The sequence below is a fragment of the Oncorhynchus kisutch genome, linkage group LG1, assembly GCF_002021735.2.
Source record: "Oncorhynchus kisutch isolate 150728-3 linkage group LG1, Okis_V2, whole genome shotgun sequence".
Taxonomy (NCBI): domain Eukaryota; kingdom Metazoa; phylum Chordata; class Actinopteri; order Salmoniformes; family Salmonidae; genus Oncorhynchus; species Oncorhynchus kisutch.
Window position 1 is genome coordinate 73,935,554 of NC_034174.2, and position 17,539 is coordinate 73,953,092.

The following is a 17,539-nucleotide window of genomic DNA, read 5'->3' on the forward strand; positions in this document are numbered from 1 at the left end:
GAGTTGTTGGCCCATGGCAGCACTGTATGTGGGTGGACGTTTTACAGTTAGGAAAATATCCTTAGGCATTTAACTTAATGCTGTGTATGTAATGACTCATATAAAGACATCTTTGACCTATATCTATGAAAACAAGGGATGTGTTTTGGTTAAATACACCGCACAATCTGTCATAAAGTTAGCTTCTAGTATCGTTGATTTAGCTACAGGGAAACAGATTAAAGGGGATGAACAGTATGGAATGTTTGTGTGTCCCAAATGGCATCCTATTCCCTACATGGTGCACTACCTTTGATCAGAGCCCTATGGGGGCCTGGTCCAAAAGCAGTGCACTATATAGGGAATAGGGTGCCATTTGGGACCATATAGTTCTGGTCTAAAGTAGTACACTATATAGGGAATAGGGTGCCATTTGGGACCAGAGTTCTGTTCTAAAGTAGTGCACTATATAGGGAATAGGGTGCCATTTGGGACCATATAGTTCTGTTCTAAAGTAGTGCACTATATAGGGAATAGGGTGCCATTTGGGACCACATAGTTCTGTTCTAAAGTAGTGCACTATATAGGGAATAGGGTGCCATTTGGGACCACAGAGTTCTGTTATAAAGTGGTGCACTATATAGGGAATAGGGTGCCATTTGGGACCAGAGTATGGTCTAAAGCAGTGCACTATATAGGGAATAGGGCGCCATTTGGGACCAGAGTTCTGGTCTAAAGTAGTGCACTATATTGGGAATAGGGTGCCATTTGGAATAGTAGGCAAAACAAACATATTTTTCACGATTATAGCTATATTATCAAAATCAATAAACCAAAGCACGATTTGGGGTTCATTCATTAGTTTTTAGGTGATTAAGTAGAATCCTGTTGAAAAATGATGCGGAAAGTATCATTTACATTCCTAAAACATAAGTTGAAAATGTTACTGTTCCTGCTACCTGTTGTTGATTATGAATTTGTTTTTAAATGTCCAAATTCATAATCAATATGCTGAAATAAGTTGTGATATTTTGAAGGCCAAAAAAAAACATTACTCCCTACACATACATATGTCACACTTGTGTTCAGATTAGTTCTATTTAGCTAAATAAGTTGCTTATAAACTGCACACACACCAACATTTACCAAGCAGCCACTCTACACTTTGATTGGCTTGTTCTACTGTATTCAAAAGCTAGCGCAAATGAATCACATCACTATTGTCTATAAAAGATCAATGGAACTGGGACAATAACCGGGGTGACGCGTACCGTTTGCGCTCTTCTAAAAGATAAAACCACAGTTAACTTGGGTAAACTACCTGTCGATAGATGAGACCCTGTAGTAGCCATTCCTCAACTCATCTCGTTGTGTCACGTTTACAGTAGATGGCCAATACGAAAAGGAAACAACACTGTTTTGACTGGAACATTTCAACGAATCATCATCTCACAGGTAGACCTACAAAGTGACAGGGGTTTCATTTCAGTGCGTGGATCAAATACGTGGATTTGTTTGTGGCCAGCAACTTTTTTTAAAAGCAAAATGAATTTAGTATAATCTTGATATTAACATCACCAATCTGAGGTAAAAAGATGTTCATGTGTTGAAAATTCAAGCTTGTACAAGGTAGTTAACACACTTTCCAAATTAGGGGAATTAGCGCAATATGACATAATTTTATATGAAAAAATTATTCAACATGTCAATTAAGGGATGATAGTACAGCATATATTGCCCACTCACAAGCTATTGCAACAATTCCACATATTTCTAACTCAATGATCTATTTAGAGAGTGAACTGCTCTGAAACCCATTTGAACCAGGTGCTCTAGAATAGAGTCTCCAGAGTGTCTGAGCTGCAGCCTGAACATTCATCGTCCCTGTAATAGAGCTCACCAGACATTCCAGAAGCCGGGCGGGACGAGATATGATGATGAAGAGCTTTTTGACCAGCTCAGTGACGAAGGTCAACTCAGAGCTCTCAGAACGCTCATAGGCCTGAGAGGGGGAGAGAGAGAGAGAGAGAGAGAGAGAGAGAGGGCTTCAGCACCAGGGACAGCGATAAACAAATTCTTAGCAATTAATAGGTTCTGCACCAATAAAATTGAATGACAGTTACTTTGGAAGACCAGAAGAGGACTAGGGGTGCGTGAGCATGTATATGTGTTGTGTATGTGAGCATGTATATGTGTTGTGTATGTGAGCATGTATATGTGTTGTGTGTGTGATCATGTATATGTGTTGTGTATGTGAGCATGTATATGTGTTGTGTATGTGATCATGTATATGTGTTGTGTATGTGATCATGTATATGTGTTGTGTGTGTGTGAGCATGTACATGTGTTGTGTATGTGAGCATGTATATGTGTTGTGTATGTGAGCATGTATATGTGTTGTGTATGTGATCATGTATATGTGTTGTGTATGTGAGCATATATATGTGTTGTGTATGTGAGCATGTACATGTGTTGTGTATGTGAGCATATATATGTGTTGTGTATGTGAGCATGTATATGTGTTGTGTATGTGAGCATGTACATGTGTTGTGTATGTGAGCATATATATGTGTTGTGTATGTGAGCATGTATATGTGTTGTGTATGTGAGCATGTACATGTGTTGTGTATGTGAGCATATATATGTGTTGTGTATGTGAGCATATATATGTGTTGTGTATGTGAGCATGTACATGTGTTGTGTATGTGAGCATATATATGTGTTGTGTATGTGAGCATGTATATGTGTTGTGTATGTGAGCATGTATATGTGTTGTGTATGTGAGCATGTATATGTGTTGTGTATGTGCGTCCTCATGTGTTTGCAACTCTGCATGATGACTCACGTCGTTGAGCATCTTCTCCAGATTCTCCTGCAGCTCAAAGAAATACACCGTTGTGATGAGTCCATCCTGTGATTTGGTCAGGCAGTCTCTGGACAGCTCTGCTATCTGGTGGTGGATGAAGCTGAGGACCCCGTCAGCCAGCGGCAGCACGCTCTCCGGGGAGAAGTTCTGGATGAACTCTGACAGACGCTCCTCCATCTGGGCTGTAGCCTGGGAGGAGAGGACAACATGGTAAAATACACTACAGGTGAGTGACTGGGGTCCAAACCCAGGCCACAAGACAGTGTTAACCAACTGAGATAAAGCCTTTCGGGGGAGAAGCTATCAATGTTCCTTCATCTGGGCAGTTGACAGATATACAGCATAGACTACATATTATCAATACAGGACCGATGGGGTTCGAACCCAGGCCTTTTACCAGCCTCAGGATTGTGTTGGTGTGTTCAGCTAAAGCCTAGGAGCCAACACAAGTCTTCAGGACTCAGGTAAGGATACTTAACGCGCGAGCGTGGTTCACCCACCCATTGAGCTCCATGTGAAGTCCATCTGATCAGTATTCTAGTGGGAGACTAGCAATATAGTCAAACAAACAGACACCATCAGCAAACTGCAGAATCCAAATAAATCTCTCCGTACCTTAGTGTTTGAACTACTATAGTATGTGATGTGAGTAATGCCTTTTCTCTGTTTGTCTGCTTCTGTTTGGTTTGCAGCTTTACCACAGCGGCTGCCTGCCTGTCATACAGCCTGTAAGTCATTGATATCGGTCAACACAAAGCCAGAAGTGGTTGCAACAGTGGACGGGGAGATAAGCTGTATTAGAGAGAGAAACTGCACTGCGCTGGGCTCTGTCTAAATGGCTCTCTGGGGCCATTTTGGATCAGTTACTGCATGACATGTCAGTCTCCATTTTGGGGGTGCGATGGTTGCAACCATCTTGTTGTGTTTTTATGCAGAAGCAAGTAAAACTGTGCAGGTAGTCAGTGACACTGCAGTTAGCACTGCTTCAAGTCCCATTAATGTTATGGGATAGGGCCACTGTGTGTGTGTGTGTGTGTGTGTGTGCGCATCTGCGCGCGTGTGTATGCGTACCTGCATACGTGTGTGCATTTCTGTGTACGAGTTGTGCGTGTGTGTGTGTGTGTGTATGTGTGTGTGTGTGTGTGTGTGTGTGTGTGTGTGTGTATGTGTGTGTGTGTGTGTGTGTGTGTATGTGTGTGTGTGTGTGTGTGTGTGTGTATGTGTGTGTGTGTGTGTGTGTGTGTGTGTGTGTATGTGTACTGACCTTGGGGAAGCGCTCCTTGTAGACATGGTTCATCATTACTATCTCGTTGTCATAGCAAGACGGTGAGCGCCCCGGGCTGAAGAGAGAGAATGAGACAGAGACAGAGAGGCAGATTGACAAGAAAGAGTGATAGACAATCAATTTTTTTATGTTTCACTTGAATGCAGGCTTAATTTGCAGCATCCAGGACCCAGTGTGTGTGTGTGTGTGTGTGTGTGTGTGTGTGTGTGTGTGTGTGTGTGTGTGTGTGTGTGTGTGTGTGTGTGTGTGCGCGTACGTGTGGATCTGTCTGTACATTATGTAAATCAGCCAATCAGAGATAGCATCACTTTTAGTCTCTCTCTAAAATCAACCAATCAGGAATTTTGAACACTCCATCTCCCTCTAATGGATGCACTAATTAGGACCCCACTCCTCAATCAAGGAGGAGCATTGTTAAAGACACAGGAAGTTACTCCGCCATTCTACAGTGTATCAAGAGAGGAGACCGCCAGACCCCAACAAGCTACATGCAACCATGCCAAGCACTAATACAAGACTTGGGTTCAAATAGTATTTAAGATATGTTTAACACTTGGAGCTTCCTGGAGTGCCAGATGGCTGGGGCATACACTTTTGGGACTACTCCATTGGTTCCATTGCGTCAGACAAGTTTAATCAATCGCAGATAAAGTTCTTGAAAGAAAATGTACATTATTTGGAACCCAGGTCTGCTGTGTGTGGAGCAGATATTTTAGTCTGGTCTAGAAGTCTCCATGGACTCATCACTTGGGAGACAGAAGAGAGGAGGACAAGCTAATGGAGAAACACATGCACTCTGGAGACCGCCTGGATGATACTGACGTGAATAAAGACCACAGGGAACTCTAGAGAGGGGCATGCTGAGAGAGAGAAAGAGAAAGAGAGAAAGAGAGAAAGAGAGAGACAGATAGAGAGACAGAGAGAGAGACAGAGAGAGAGACAGAGAGAGAGACAGAGAGAGACAGAGAGAGACAGAGAGAGAGACAGAGAGAGAGACAGAGAGAGAGAGAGAGAGACAGAGAGAGAGAGAGACAGAGAGAGACAGAGATGGAGAGAGAGAGAGAGAGAGAGAGAGAGAGAGAGAGAGAGAGAGAGAGAGAGAGAGAGAGAGAGAGAGAGAGAGAGAGAGAGCAACTGTAAAGCAGAGGAGTTTGTTAGGAGATTGGTTTGTATTCATATCTTTGTGTATAAAGCTTGTGTATAAAGCTTCGAGGAGATACACAGGGCGAAACTAGTATCCGCACCCCTGTCCCTGACCCTTGACCCCTCTAACCTGAGGCTGCGGGAGCGGGGGCGCACGTGTGGCGAGCGGCGGCCCCCGTCGTCGTCGGTGATGCTCTCGGTGCTGCCGAAGTGTTTGGACAGGAAGTGCAGCTCATCCATGGTGGGCTGGAAGGGCAGCTGGTGCAGCCGCTCCTGTGACGAGGAGGAGGACTGGGGGAGAGAGGAAAGACATGAGGAGAGAGCAGGAGCGAGGGGGTGGGAGGGGGAGAGAGGGAGCGGGAGGAGGAGGAAGGGAGAGAGTAATTAGAAAGGTCAACAGCAAGAAACAATCATACCTCATGATGTGTTTCATAAAAGAAAGAGACAGAGAGACAGAGAGAGAGACAGACAGAGAGCGAGAGAGAGAGAAAGTGTGGAAGTGAGAGGGGTAGAGAGAGAGAGAGAAAGTGTGGAAGTGAGAGGGGTAGAGAGAGAGAGAAAGTGTGGAAGTGAGAGGGGTAGAGAGAGAGAGAAAGTGTGGAAGTGAGAGGGGTAGAGAGAGTGAGCCCTCAAGCGTTAATAAGCCTTTATTGTTCAACTAATGTGTTCGATGCAGAGCTTCTAGGCTGCTGGACAAACGTCAATATCACAAAACAAAAAATGTGATGAAAAGAGAGTGGGAGGGAGAAAGAGTGTGATGAAGAGAGAGAGAAAATAGACCAAGTCTAAGAGACTGAAAACTAAAACTGGTCAACAAGCTAAAGTGGAGCCTCAGGGGTCTTAGCACTAGCAGACCCTACTCTTAAACAAATGTGTTTTTCTGTTCTAGAGCTACAGGAAAAACCAGGCTGGATCAATCAAGGGCTTTAATGAACACGCCTCCCATAGGGATGGGGAAATAGTGGTGTGTGTTCGTGCGTTTGTGAATGAGTGAGTGAGTGAGTGAGTGTGTGTGTGTTGGGAGGTTAAACAATGATTTCTGCCATGAAATCCATTAGAACCAGGCCTACTTCTGGTTCCAATCCAAACCACTTCAAATTGCTAAATGCACATCACCATTATCAATTGAACACATAGGGAGATGAGAGGATGAGGAAGGAGGATAGAGGGATACAAGGAAGGAGAGATAGCAATGTGTCACGTAATTATCGTTTTGTTTTCTCATGATTTGGTTGGGTCTAAATGTGTCTCTCTCTGTCCTCCTGCCCTCCTTTCATCTCCTCTGTTCTCCTCTCCCCTCATCCCCTCCTTTCATCTCCTCTCCCCTCCTTTCATCTCCTCTGCCCTCCTTTCATCTCCTCTCCCCTCCTTTAATCTCCTCTCTCCTCCTTTCATCTCCTCTGCCCTCCTTTCATCTCCTCTGTTCTCCTCTCCTCCTTTCATCTCCTTTCCCCTCATCCCCTCCTTTCATCTCCTCTCCCCTCCTTTCATCTCCTCTGCCCTCCTTTCATCTCCTCTCCCCTCCTTTAATCTCCTCTCCCCTCCTTTCATCTCCTCTGCCCTCCTTTCATCTCCTCTGTTCTCCTCTCCTCCTTTCATCTCCTCTCCCCTCCTTTCATCTCCTCTCCCCTCCTTTAATCTCCTCTCCCCTCCTTTCATCTCCTCTGCCCTCCTTTCATCTCCTCTGTTCTCCTCTCCTCCTTTCATCTCCTCTCCCCTCCTTTCATCTCCTCTGCCCTCCTTTCATCTCCTCTGTTCCCCTCTCCTCCTTTCATCTCCTCTCCCCTCATCCCCTCCTTTCATCTCCTCTTCCCTCCTTTCATCTCCTCTGCCCTCCTTTCATCTCCTCTCCCCTCCTTTCATCTCCTCTCACCTCCTTTCATCTCCTCTGCCCTCCTTTCATCTCCTCTGTTCTCATCCCCTCTGTTCTCATCCCCTCCTTTCATCTGCTCTGTCCTCATCCCCTCCCTGCGTGTGTGGGGGGGTGTTTGTGTGTGTGTGGGTGGGTGAGTAGGTGTGTGGGGGTGTGTTTGTGTGGGTGTGTGTGTGGATGTGTGTGGGGGTGTGTTTGTGTGGGTGTGTGTGGATGTGGATGTGTGTGGGGGTGTGTTTGTGTGGGTGTGTGTGGATGTGTGTGTGTGGGGGGGGGGGGGGGGGGTTTGTGGGTGTGTCCTCGTTCTTTTCCTCTTTTTTGTATCCCCCCTCTCTCTCTTACACACATTTCACTCTTCATTGACTCTTTCTGTATTCTCTTTCTATCTCTGTCTGTATCCCCCATCCCTCACTCCATCCCTCACTCCATCCCTCACTCCGTCCCTCACTCCATCCCTCATTCCATCCCTCACTCCATCCCTCATTCCATACCTCACTCCATCACTCAGTTTAGCTAACTGAATGATAGCAATGGATAGAGGATGAGATAACATGTTTTTAAGACTGGTTGACTTTCTGTTTCTACTTTATTATCTCCCACACACACACACACACACACACACACACACGTTCTCTTTGAGCCAAGTCATCAGCCACAGTGATAAATCAGGTACTGAATGTACATCTTAGCAAGCGATCTGATCTGAGCCGCTGGTTTATTTTTAGTTCCGTTCTCCATGGGTAGTATTATGGGATAGATCCATGTTCACCAGCGGGAAGGTGCCTTTTAACTATTCAGCTGAGATTTACAGCACAAATTATAGAGGGAAAGGCTTTGGTACGTGTGTGGGAGGGGTGGGGGGGTAGTGTGTGTGTCTGTCAATGTGTGTCTGTCAGTGTGTGTGTCTGTCAGTGTGTGTGTCTGTCAGTGTGTGTGTCTGTCTGTGTGTGTGTCTGTCAGTGTGTATGTCTGTCAGTGTGTATGTCTGTCAGTGTGTGTGTCTGTCAGTGTGTGTGTCTGTCAGTGTGTGTGTCTGTCAGTGTGTGTGTCTGTCTGTGTGTGTGTGTGTGTGTGTCTGTCAGTGTGTGTGTCTGTCAGTGTGTATGTCTGACAGACACCGACTGTCAGTGTGTGTGTCTGTCAGTGTGTGTGTCTGTCAGTGTGTGTGTCTGTCAGTGTGTGTGTCTGTCTGTGTGTGTGTCTGTCAGTGTGTGTCTGTCAGTGTGTGTGTCTGTCAGTTTGTGTGTCTGTCAGTGTGTGTGTGTGTGTCTGTCGGTGTCTGTCAGTGTGTGTGTCTGTCAGTGTGTGTGTCTGTCTGTGTGTGTGTCTGTCGTGTCTGTCAGTGTGTGTGTCTGTCAGTGTGTGTGTCTGTCTGTGTGTGTGTCTGTCAGTGTGTGTCTGTCAGTGTGTGTGTCTGTCAGTGTGTATGTCTGTCAGTGTGTGTGTCTGTCAGTGTGTGTGTCCGTCAGTGTGTGTGTCTGTCAGTGTGTGTGTCTGTCAGTGTGTGTGTCTGTCAGTGTGTGTCTGTCTGTGTGTGTGTCTGTCAGTGTGTGTCTGTCAGTGTGTGTGTCTGTCAGTGTGTGTGTGTCTGTCGGTGTCTGTCAGTGTGTGTGTCTGTCTGTCAGTGTGTGTGTCTGTCTGTCTGTGTGTCTGTCAGTGAGTGTGTGTTTGTCAGTGAGTGTGTCTGTCTGTGTGTGTGTCTGTCAGTGTGTGTCTGTCAGTGTGTGTGTCTGTCAGTGTGTGTGTCTGTCAGTGTGTGTGTGTCTGTCGGTGTCTGTCAGTGTGTGTGTGTGTCTATCAGTGTGTGTCTGTCAGTGTGTGTCTGTCAGTGAGTGTGTGTTTGTCAGTGAGTGTGTGTCTGTCAGTGAGTGTGTGTGTGTCTGTCTGTGTGTGTGTCTGTCAGTGTGTGTGTGTCTGTCAGTGTGTGTGTCTGTAAATGTGTGTGTGTGTGTCTGCCAGTGTGTGTGTGTGTGTGTGTGTGTGTGTGTGTGTGTGTCTGTCTGTAAATGTGTGTGTGTGTGTGTGTGTGTGTGTGTGTGTGTGTGTGTGTGTGTGTGTACCTGCACATGGCACCAGAAGGCTGCTAGTGTGCCGTGTAATCATTTTAAAAGCAGAACAAAACAAGTAGAACATCAACTCCACAGAACATGAGTTTCCTAATGGCATCTTGCATACCAAGCAGGGAAACATTTAATATATAGAAATACATTCTAGCGTATAAATACATATTCATGCATGGAATGTCAAGTTTCACTAATGTAATTTGCATGAATGAGAGCTAGAATAAAAAACAAGTTTCGCCCTATCAGATGTCTCATGACTTAAAGGAGCAATCTGCAATTATTACTTCCACTGATTATGGTTTGAACTGCAGATTGCCCCTTTAACAGTTATATGGTGGTTATTATGAAGAAAAAGACTGGATCGTTTTTCCTCTGTCCTGCTTTCAACTGTCAAGTCTACTCAAATCAGGGACCAAGGCATGAAGCAATGGAACTGCCTTGAGGAAACGAACAGTAACTCTGATAATAAGGCCAAACAGCTCCATGCTGCTAGATCATATCATGTTGGTAATATGAAAGGACCTCTAGAATGTGGTGTTCAAATGGAGGAGTTATTACAATGATTTTAGTCTTTTTATTTGAGTTTCCTTTTGTCCGTTTCAGACACAGATAAAACACCATAAATAGGTAAGACAATAAATGATAATAAGGAAAACTTGTCATTAGAGATTGTTGTTCTTACACATTTTACCATCTGTGTAAAAATGGGTCAGTTGTAGTTACCGTTGAGCTGGGTGTGTTGGTGCCATATCCAGAGGAGGGGAGAGAGGCCAGGGACCATCTTCGACCGTCCGCCCTGCAGAAGAGAGAGGGATTGAGGGGTAGGGTGGGAGGGAGAGAGAGAGAGAGAGATAGGGTTAGGGTGGGAGAGAGAGAGAGAGAGAGCGAGAGAGAGAGAGAGAGAGAGGGTTAGAGAGAGAGAGAGAGGGGGGGGGGGGGGGGGGGGGGGGGGGGGGGGGGGGGGGGTTAGGAAGAGAGCAGGAAGAATTGCGTCATAGTAGTTCCAGAGCAGAAAGGTAGTTCCTTCTGTCCAAAAGGTCAGAGAGCTTAATGTTCCACATTTCTTTCACACCTCCTGGATTGCCTTTTGTGCCAATAATCCCTTCCTTTCCTCTGCTTCCCTGGGGTCCTGCTACACATATCTCTCTCTCTCTCTCTCTCTCTCTGTGGGTCCTTCTATCTGTCTGACACTGCTGGAGTCATGATGGATGTTGGTTTTGGCTACATCCTGGCACTCAGAGGCCCATCCATCTGTGCGCGCACATAAACACACACACACACACAAACACTTTGTCATGCCGTGTGACAGGGGAATGCAAAGAGGGGAAAGTGTCTCTGTATAAGGGTGTAAATGAATTCCCTTTCACTGTGTGTGTGCCACTGGAATATTGTCACTGCTTAACTAAACGGTCAGTTGAGGCCTAGGGTGGTCTAGTGGTCTAAGCCACTGCCTCTGGAGCACATTTACGGCTGCAGCAGGGGTTCACATCCAGCAGGGGTTCACATCCAGCAGGGGTTCACATACTGCTATTTCAGCAACTCTCTCTGTCTTTCTTCTCTACTATCCTGCCTGCCCACAAAACTACAAATATTCCTTCAAAAAAGAATGGCCAGTTGATTGCTACTATGGCGGTATTGGTATGACAATGTGTTTGTTTATGCAGTGTAGCCAAAGGCTTTTTGGTTGTTGTAGGATTACCTGATTTAGAGATATGGCTGCTAGATTAGATTATAGGATGATAAAAAGGGACCTGCCAAGAGCGTTACCTGGTTTTGAATCCCTTTATATAACTTGATATAATCTCTTTATATGGAAACAGCAGATGTATTGAGTATTCCAAACGCTATTTACCTTCTAGAGGAGGCAAATGAGAAGTGGGCAGGGCCACTGGGGGAGAAGTTCCTTGGGCTGTCCAATGGACTACTTCCTGTGGAGAGACAGGGAACATACATGAAGTGCCATTATAATATTTAATATATTTAGCAGACATTTTTATACAGAGCAGCTTACAGTCATGCATGCACACATTTTAAGTATGGGCGGTTCTGGACATTGAACCCACTACCCTGGCGTTACAAGCACCATGCTCTACCAAATGATCTACAAAGAACCAAACTGGCCCATTATACATCACTGTAAATACAGTATTAACTGTTAATATAAACTGGGTGGTTTGAGCCCTGAATGCTGATTAGCTGATAGCCGTGGTATATCAGGCCATATACCATGTGTATGACAAAACATTTCTTTTTACTGCTCTAATGACGTTGGTAACCAGTTTATAATAGCAATAAGGCACCTCAGCGGTTTGTGATATATGGCCAATATACCGCGGCTAAGGGCTGTGTCCAGGCACACGTTGTGCCGTGCGTAAGAACCGCCATTAGCCGTGGTATATTGGCCATATACCACACCCCCTCACGTCTTAACGCTTAATTATAACCAATTGCCTTACCTATGTGTCCAGGGAGAGGTGAGTGTGGTCGAGGGAGAGTGGGTGATGTACTGGTTAGAATGAGGCTCTTCCGGTTACTGGTTCGGCAACTAGAACAAACACAGTCCACAAACACACAGGCCATCATTATCTGCAACACAGTCAAAGAGGTGATAACGTTACCATCTAACAGCATCCACCACTCTTAACGTAATATCTATGAGAAAGTCGGGTGTGATCGTGTGTACTTTCATGTGTGTGTGTGTGTGTATGAGTGCGTGTTTGTGTGGCTGTGTGCTTCTGAGCTTGAACGCATGTGTAAGTGTGTGTGTGCGCTTCTGTGTGTAAATGTGTGTATGCATGCTCATACAAATTGGGCCAGAGAACATGGGGTATTGAAGTCAGCCCACCACGTGGGGAGAGAGCCAAAGCAACAAAGCCTTGTGGATCACACACACACAAACACACACACACACACCACGAGCCACGGCAACAAGGACTTCCAATTTCCTTCAGTGTCAACTTGGACGAGACACCTCTCATGCGAGATAATGATGGGAGCGAGGGAGAGATGGAGAGAGAGCGAGAGAGAAGGAGAGGGGCAGGTAATGATGTGTTGAGATTATCATATAAATGAGGATTAACCCTCCTGATGCAAGAGAAAAAAACATGGACACACACTGAGTGTGACACAGATGGTGTTATGCGGGAGGAGGGCTTTAAAAGGTGTGATTCTACCATGACAACCATACTTCCTGTAGTCAGGGAACCGTACGTAGCGGTGTTGTGTTGTAGTTGGCTGAAATCCCTCACTAATATATATTCTCCATATTATACACCACTATCAGCATAGGAGAGAAATATGGTATAGCCTTGAAAAATCACCCACAGTAGACTGTTCCCTTTCTCCTCCTTCTCCTTGACCTCCTTCCTCAATCTATGGTTGACCAATGACGACGGCATACTGTAGCCCCGAAAAATGACCCCCAGTAAAAATGATGTCACTTTTCTCCTCTGTGTGTGTGTGTATGTGTACGTGTCAAGTCTGTTTTGGTTGCTCTGCCAGATCTCTCCAGTGTGCTGGTTTTGAAGGGTAGCTGTCAGCCAGATGAGAAGCGGTAGGAAGCCGCACAGCGTTAACACAGCATGACAAAGACCTGGGCTAGGCTTGTTCCACATTGCATCAGATAGCATGCTGCTCTATACAGCTGGGATGTAAATTACACACACACGCATGAGCAGGTAAGTACACGACACACACGCACGCACATGCACGAGCGGTATACGTACATGTCTGAAACAGCAGGACAATTTCCATAATGCATTGATGCATTTCAAAAAAAGCACTCCCTCCCACCTCCCCCCCCCCCCTCCCTCCCTCCCTCCCCACTCCTTCCCCCCTCCCTCCCCACTCCTTCCCCCCTCCCTTCCCACTCCTTCCCCCCTCCCTTCCCACTCCTTCCCCCCCTCCTTCCCCCTCCCTTCCCCCCTCCCTCCCCACTCCTTCCCCCCTCCCCCTCCCCACTCCTTCCCCCCTCCCCTCCCCCCTCCCTCCCCCCCTCCCTCCTTCCCCCCCTCCCTCCTCCCCACTCCTTCCCCCCTCCCTCCCCACTCCTTCCCCCCCCCCCCCTCCCTCCTTCCCCCCCCCCTCCCTCCCCCCCCACTCCTTCCCCCCTCCCTCCTCACTCCTTCCCCCCTCCCCCCCCTCCCTCCTTCCCCCCTCCCTCCCCACTCCTTCCCCCCCTCCCTCCCCACTCCTTCCCCCCTCCCTTCCCCCCTCCCTCCCCACTCCTTCCCCCCTCCCTCCCCACTCCTTCCCCCCTCCCTTCCCACTCTCAATCCCCCTCCCTCCCTCCCTCCACCGCCATATCCCTTCTTTTTTTTTTATTCTCATGTGTTTGTTCCTCGTCAGAACAGCTAACATCAAGGAAACAGCCAAAAACCACCTAGTGATCTCTCTCTGTGTCACTCAGGCACCAGGAGAGGCTTGTGAATGAACTCACACACACATTTGGAGAGAAGGGGTGGTGAAATATTTAGGGGAAATGCATTAGGCTTGGTTTTGGAAGTGGCTTAACACCATTACACTACAACTCTCTGAGGACTGGAGGAGAACCAGACAGAAATACTGAGAGAGTCATCCCAGTCCTTACTCTCCGTTAACTTTCTATTTGATATTTTTTTCGTCTTACATGTTTATTTAAATTCGGTTGGTTAATAGTATATTAACCTTCAAATTTATCACACAATCAATAATACAGTATAGAAAACACAGTACTTAAATTGTCCAATGTAAGCATTACCTTTAAATGTGTCATCATCTTAATGATGAATCTAGTTTCTTTATGAAGGAGGGCCCAGTGGAGACGAGAGGACTGTCTGGGACTTTATGGGTTCAGACTGGTCCTTCTAAGTGGGATTCTAAGTAACGCTGAATGTCACTGTCCTCTCCTGTGGCTTGATTAAATGAACTCTCTAACCCACATATAGAGATATAGAGAAGGAGCGGGATGGGGTTGAGAGGAGGGGGGGGGGGGGGGAGTATGTGTGACAAAGAAATTGAGTGCGTGAGAACAAGTGAGAGAGAAAGGAGAAAGAGAGACTACCAGGGTTGAGAATATTGAGTGAAGGGGAAGAATAGAAAGATACCTTGTTTTATTTCTTCAGAGTTCAGTTCCACTACATTAGAGGTTTAGCCTGAGAATGAATTGAAGTGATGAGTCATCCATAGACCTAACTGGAACTATGCTCAGTGGATGACATGCTGTGTCTTTCATAACGTTTCTCATGACTTTAGTCTGATGGAAAAATATCTGAGATAGAGCTGACAAATGAAAAATTGAAGGAAACATGGGAAAGAGGGGGGTGAATATAGAGAGGGAGGGGTGAAAGAGAGAAATGGAAAGGAAAAGAAGACAAGTGTGTGTGTTTTCTCTCTCCTCTCTGGTGTTGCTGAGTGACAGGGTAAATCTCTCAGTCACGGTTATGGTCATGTAGTGTGGGCTCAGCCGCTCTCCATCTGGTTTAGATAGTGTATGTTTATGTGTGTGTGTGTGTGTGTGTGCTGCTGGCTTTATCCCAAGACCACCATAAATCAAGAGCAGTACCCTTACTATATCACACAACATAAAGGTTTTTGATAGCATATCATATGACATTTCTGAGGTGGACAAACATTTTCAGCATGATTGTGTTCAGTTTAGTTTATCCTTAATGACCAGTCTCCAGACTAGACACATCTCTAGACAGCGTTAGCTACATCTTTCAGAATTGAATTGAATCATTCATTCAACCAGGTAAATAAATGAGAAATAAATTCTTCCTTGCTTCGTTCTGTAATGACCCGACCACGAAGCAGTAAGAGAGAGGGGGGTGAGGGGAGGCTGGGTGTACACGGTTACTATAGCAACAATAAAGAGTCACACAACATACTACTCATGTGAACGTCCAACCCCGTCCTGTAGTTACAATAACAGGTCTTTATTATTCCTTTCCTTTGTTAAGATCGTTACACCCCATTAGGTGTAACGAAAATAGCAGCTACTCTTCCTGGGGTCCAACACAGAACATTATTAGACCAGAACAGTTCAAGGACAGAACTACATCCATTTAAAACAGCACTCATAGTCTACATATCAATGCATACACACAATATCTAGGTCACATGGGGGAGTTGTGCTGTGAGGTGTTGCTTTATCTGTTTTTTTAACCAGGTTTGCTGTTCATTTAAGCAATATGAGTTCTTTGCAATAATGGCTCTATATATTACTGTACACTTACTTGAATTTGTTTGTTGAATTTGGGGACTGTGAAAAGACCCCTGGTGGCATGTCTGGTGGGGTTAAGTGTGTGTGTCAGAGCTGTGTGTAGATTGACTATGTAAACTATTTGGAATTTTCAAAACATGAATGTTTCTTATAAAAAGAAGAAGTGACGTAGTCAGTCTTTCCTCAACTCTTAGCCAAGAGAGACTGGCAGCATAGTATTAATATTAGCCCTCTGATTACAATGAAGAGCAAGATGTGCCGCTCTGTTCTGAGCCAGCTGCAGTTTAACTAGGTCTTTCTTTGCAGCACTCGACCACGACTGGACAACAATCAAGATAAGATAAAACTAGAGCCTGGAGGACTTGCAGTGTGGTGTCAAAAAAGCAGAGAATCTCTTTATTACGGACAGATCTCCCCATCTTTACAACCATTGAATCTAGATGTTTTGACCATGACCGTTTACAATCTAAGGGAACACCAGGTCTAGAACTTACTTTACACTTTGCACTCTGACTTTATGACATTTGACCTCTATACATGACCCTTGAACTTCTATGATATCACATTATACGAAAACATGCAGATGAAACATCAAATAATCTGGTGTGTGGGCAGTTTCATAAAACATCATAATCTGTCATATAAAGCGTTTTAATCTACTGTATCATAATCCATTTAATCCAGACATCAGGCTCAGCCAGTAGCAGGCAGGCAGTCAGCCAGTTTAGTCAGTCAGCCGATGGCAGTCAATCAGTCAGTTTGATAGTCAGTCAGTCAGTAGTTGACAGTAGTGTTATCAGTCAGACAGTCAGTCAGTAAATCAGTAGCTGACAGTAGTGTTAACAATGAGTCAGTCAGTAGTTGACAGTAGTGTTAACAGTCAGTTAGTAGTGTTGCCTGTCTTATGTGATCTGTGATTTCCAGACATCAATAACCCTTGCTGTGTCTGACTCTTTACCTCTTGAGGTCACACTGTAATAAAAATCACATTTGGTAAAACATGATGATGAAGCAGCAAATCTGCTGTGTGGGCAGCAGTTCATAATCCATGATAATCTACTGCATCACATCACCAGGCTACAAACTCTTCCGGTGGCAGGCAGTCAGTCACTCCGACAGTATTTGACAGTAGAGTTGCCAGTCAGTCTGTGGTTGTGTGATTTATAGAGAATCAATGGCCCATGCAGTCTCTGTCTGTCTGTGGGTTCTGGTGATCAGTCAGAGTAACAGAGGAGAAAGCTGTGATAACAACTGATGAGAAAAAAGGCCAAATGGCAGTGTGTGTGTGTGTATGACTAAATCAAAAGTTCTCCCATGTCACCCCGCTCCTCCGCACACTCCACACTGGCTTCCAGTCCACTCCACACTGGCTTCCAGTCCACTCCAGACTGGCTTCCATTCCACTCCACACTGACTTCCAGTCCACTCCACACTGGCTTCCAGTCGAAGCTTGCATCCACTACAAGACCATGGTACTTTCCTACATAGCTGTAAGAGGAACTGCCCCTCCCTACCTTCAGGCTCTGCTCAAACCCTACACCCCAACCCGAGTACTCTGTTCTGCCACCTCTGGTCTCTTGGCCCTCCCACCCCTACAGGAGGGCAGCTCCCCCTCAGTCCAGTCAAAGCTCTTCTCTGTCCTGGTACCCCAATGGTGGAACCAGCTTCCCTTTGAAGCTAGGACATCAGAGTCCCTGCCCATCTTCAGAAAACCATCTGAAACCCTACCTCTTCAACGAGTATCTTTGGAAGGTTGACAGAAGCCTGATGTTGGTGGCAGGAAAAAGAGGGACCGACTGTTTGATATCTCGACCCATCCTCGGCGCCATGTTGCGCTGCGCTTGCTGTCCAGGAGAACACAGACAACACTGTGGAAGTCTGGCTCTTCTGAAGACTCAACTGATCCAGGATCGGCAGAGTTCTAACTATCACATTTGTGGCTGAACCGACAAAGGAGTCAGTGACTTTTCCCAGGTCATATCCATAGACTTGCTCTCCATGTCGACGATGAAGTCAAGAACAAAGTGGACGCGGCGGAGCTCCCTTATGTGAAGATGCTGAACAGAGTCCTGCCCCAGGACACCAGGACTCTCGACTGGTCACCTGCTGTGGAGAGATTCAGTGCGTG

The 17,539-nt window shown here is 45.9% G+C and overlaps 1 protein-coding gene across 4 annotated transcripts in view; it reads right to left on the reverse strand.

The window, feature by feature from the left end:
* LOC109865325 (microtubule-associated serine/threonine-protein kinase 1) overlaps positions 1–17,539 on the reverse strand; it is an 87,802-nt gene that overhangs the window by 38,985 nt on the left and 31,278 nt on the right. For 3 of the 4 annotated variants that reach the window (XM_031832873.1, XM_031832870.1, XM_031832879.1), the window contains 7 exons: positions 11,666–11,754; positions 11,062–11,137; positions 9,933–10,005; positions 5,404–5,564; positions 4,110–4,185; positions 2,825–3,034; positions 1,880–1,981 (listed from right to left, as the gene is read on the reverse strand). In XM_031832873.1, the coding sequence (XP_031688733.1) occupies positions 1,880–1,981; positions 2,825–3,034; positions 4,110–4,185; positions 5,404–5,564; positions 9,933–10,005; positions 11,062–11,137; positions 11,666–11,754 (787 nt within the window). Of the gene's footprint in view, positions 1–1,879; positions 1,982–2,824; positions 3,035–4,109; positions 4,186–5,403; positions 5,565–9,932; positions 10,006–11,061; positions 11,138–11,665; positions 11,755–12,533; positions 12,981–17,539 lie in introns of those variants that run through there. The other variant, XM_031832866.1, reaches the window with a different exon arrangement.